This window comes from Gavialis gangeticus, unplaced genomic scaffold (assembly GCF_001723915.1).
Source record: "Gavialis gangeticus isolate Ggan-Ray unplaced genomic scaffold, GavGan_comp1, whole genome shotgun sequence".
NCBI classification, from domain to species: Eukaryota; Metazoa; Chordata; order Crocodylia; family Gavialidae; genus Gavialis; species Gavialis gangeticus.
Window position 1 is genome coordinate 264,027 of NW_017729002.1, and position 2,170 is coordinate 266,196.

General features: G+C 41.8%; 1 protein-coding gene across 1 annotated transcript in view; it reads right to left on the bottom strand.

The window, feature by feature from the left end:
- Positions 1–236: 236 nt before the first annotated feature.
- Positions 237–2,170, bottom strand: part of RSL1D1 (ribosomal L1 domain containing 1) — a 13,225-nt gene continuing 11,291 nt past the window's right edge. Inside the window, exon 9 of the mRNA XM_019507415.1 lies at positions 237–771. Within this exon, the coding sequence (XP_019362960.1) occupies positions 439–771 (333 nt within the window). The 3' untranslated portion in view covers positions 237–438. The remainder of the gene's footprint in view (positions 772–2,170) is intronic.

Genomic DNA, 2,170 nt, shown 5'->3' on the forward strand with positions numbered 1-2,170 from the left:
AAGGACCTTGCAAGTAGCAACACTCAGTTATTATTTGATGTTGTAAAGCAGGGAGAACCAAAGGAAAAATCAAAGAGGGGTGAAAGAAAATGTTTTTTAATGACTACTTTCTGAATGTGACTGGAGCAAAATTGCATTTGCAAATCCAGAGAAGGCTGCTGCAGTGGGCAAAATGCAAGTCTGGATGGGTGGATGGAGAGAAAAGACAGATCTTAGCTACATAAATATGGAGACTATTAAGTTACATAAAAGTTTATTCAAGTGTCTCTAGCCGCACCAGAAGTAGAAGAAACACCAGCGAGCAACTACAAATATAAGTGAAGATACAACATACAAAGAATTTTCCTGTATGTTCCTTTTGTTTGGAATTGTTAGAAAAGGAATTATATTTAATCAGATCTTTTAAAATAAAAGGCTGAAGTACAAGAGAGGCAATGTTCAAGCTGAACATGGAACTTTCATTTTCCTGGGGATGCGTCTTGGCGTTTTGGGAGCTTTCTCCACCGATTTGATGAGCTTGCTGCCTTTAGAAGTCGCAGACTTTGCTTCTAACTTTTTGGGAGTCTCTTTCAGTTCCTTGTCTTTTACTATGTTCTTCGGGGTCCTCAGCTTCTTGCCTTGTTTCTGTTGACTGAGGGTCTGCAAATCTGCCCCTTCAGCCAATTTAAGTTTTGTTTTTGGAGTCTCCTGAGCCTGTACTGTCATCTTTCTTTTACCTAAGGGATTTCTAGTCTTGACACCTTTTTTTGGACTCCGATTTGGTTCGGCATTCTGTAGAACAAAAAGAAGAAAAGGTAGCATCATTCAAAGAAAACAAAAAGAAAAAAAAAGTCTCCCAAAAAGAGAATGCCGAGCACATAACATTGATGTCAGTACTTATCCACTGACTCCACTGCCCTCTAGCTTAGTCTAATTTAGACAGAGGGAGGCTTACTGCAAACCAGTTGAACCACAAACAGTTTTAAGATGAAAGAAACCCTGTGTGATACTTTAAAGAGAACAAACAGACTTAATGTGCATGTGTAGTTTATAAATCCAGGAATAGTACGCTGCATTTTTTAACAGCTTTATTGCTTGCTTTCTTTATCTACTTTCTCTTGACTGGGTATACAAGATATACTTTTCAAGCCTGCCTAACTGGTTGTGGTCAGAGATATGAATGGTATCTATCTTCGTAACTATTTGGTTAATTACGCATTCCCAAATATCTCTATTCCCAGCAATGACAAATTCAATATTGACAGCTCACTGAAGCCATCAGTCTTTTATTAGCATGAGCCAAAAGTTATAAAGGCATAAATTTGATGCTGTTTTTCCCCAGAAGTGGTGACCTGCACTCAGGCAGCATTAAAGAACAGCCATAGGCAGGTTTCAACGATCCTTTCCCTTATTCTTAGGGACCTCCCCAAATTGAGGCAGATCACAGGGCTGGCCGCTATCTTTGCTGGCTTATTGCAGCAGCTCCTCCCTCCCCACCACCCATGCCTGATTGGCTGAGGGGGCCTTCTGATTGGTTGAAAGGCCCATCTATCACGCCCCCTCACCCCTTGCGGGGGGGGGGGGGTTGTAGGGCAGGCAGCCCCCACCCATCCCCTGCAGGTCATGAGGACTGTTGGCTCTCACTGGGGAGCCAGCGTTTTATTTTTAGCAAGTCTTCCCCCCTGAAGATTTCACGGACAATGCCTAATTTTGAGATTTCCATGAAACTGCGGACTGACTAGGTCCCTACTTATTCTGACACACTAGGAAATTACAACAAGCAATTCTTGATGTCAAAACATGTATGTGTTGGGATTAGGGAAACGCACACAGGCAAGATACCCATTTCCAGAGTGATACTTGGAGAATGATATTATTCAGTCACAGGGAAACTGATTTTCCCCAATTTAAATATGATTAGACCTCCTGAGAGCAAAAGGCACAGAGGTAATACAGTAGTTTCCCGAGTTGAGGGTTAACAGAGAAGCCTGTTGTTTTTACTGAATGTCATTTCAGAGTAGCAAAATGAATGGCTAACATCCCATTTTTCTTTAAAAACAGCTTCCCTCAATCCATAACTGGGGCTTGTAACAAAACCTAGAAACAGAGAATCTCTTGTTCTTGCAACACCCGCAAGGTTGACTACCTGCTTCACTCCACGTGAAGTAGACAGTGCCCCCAAACACAACGT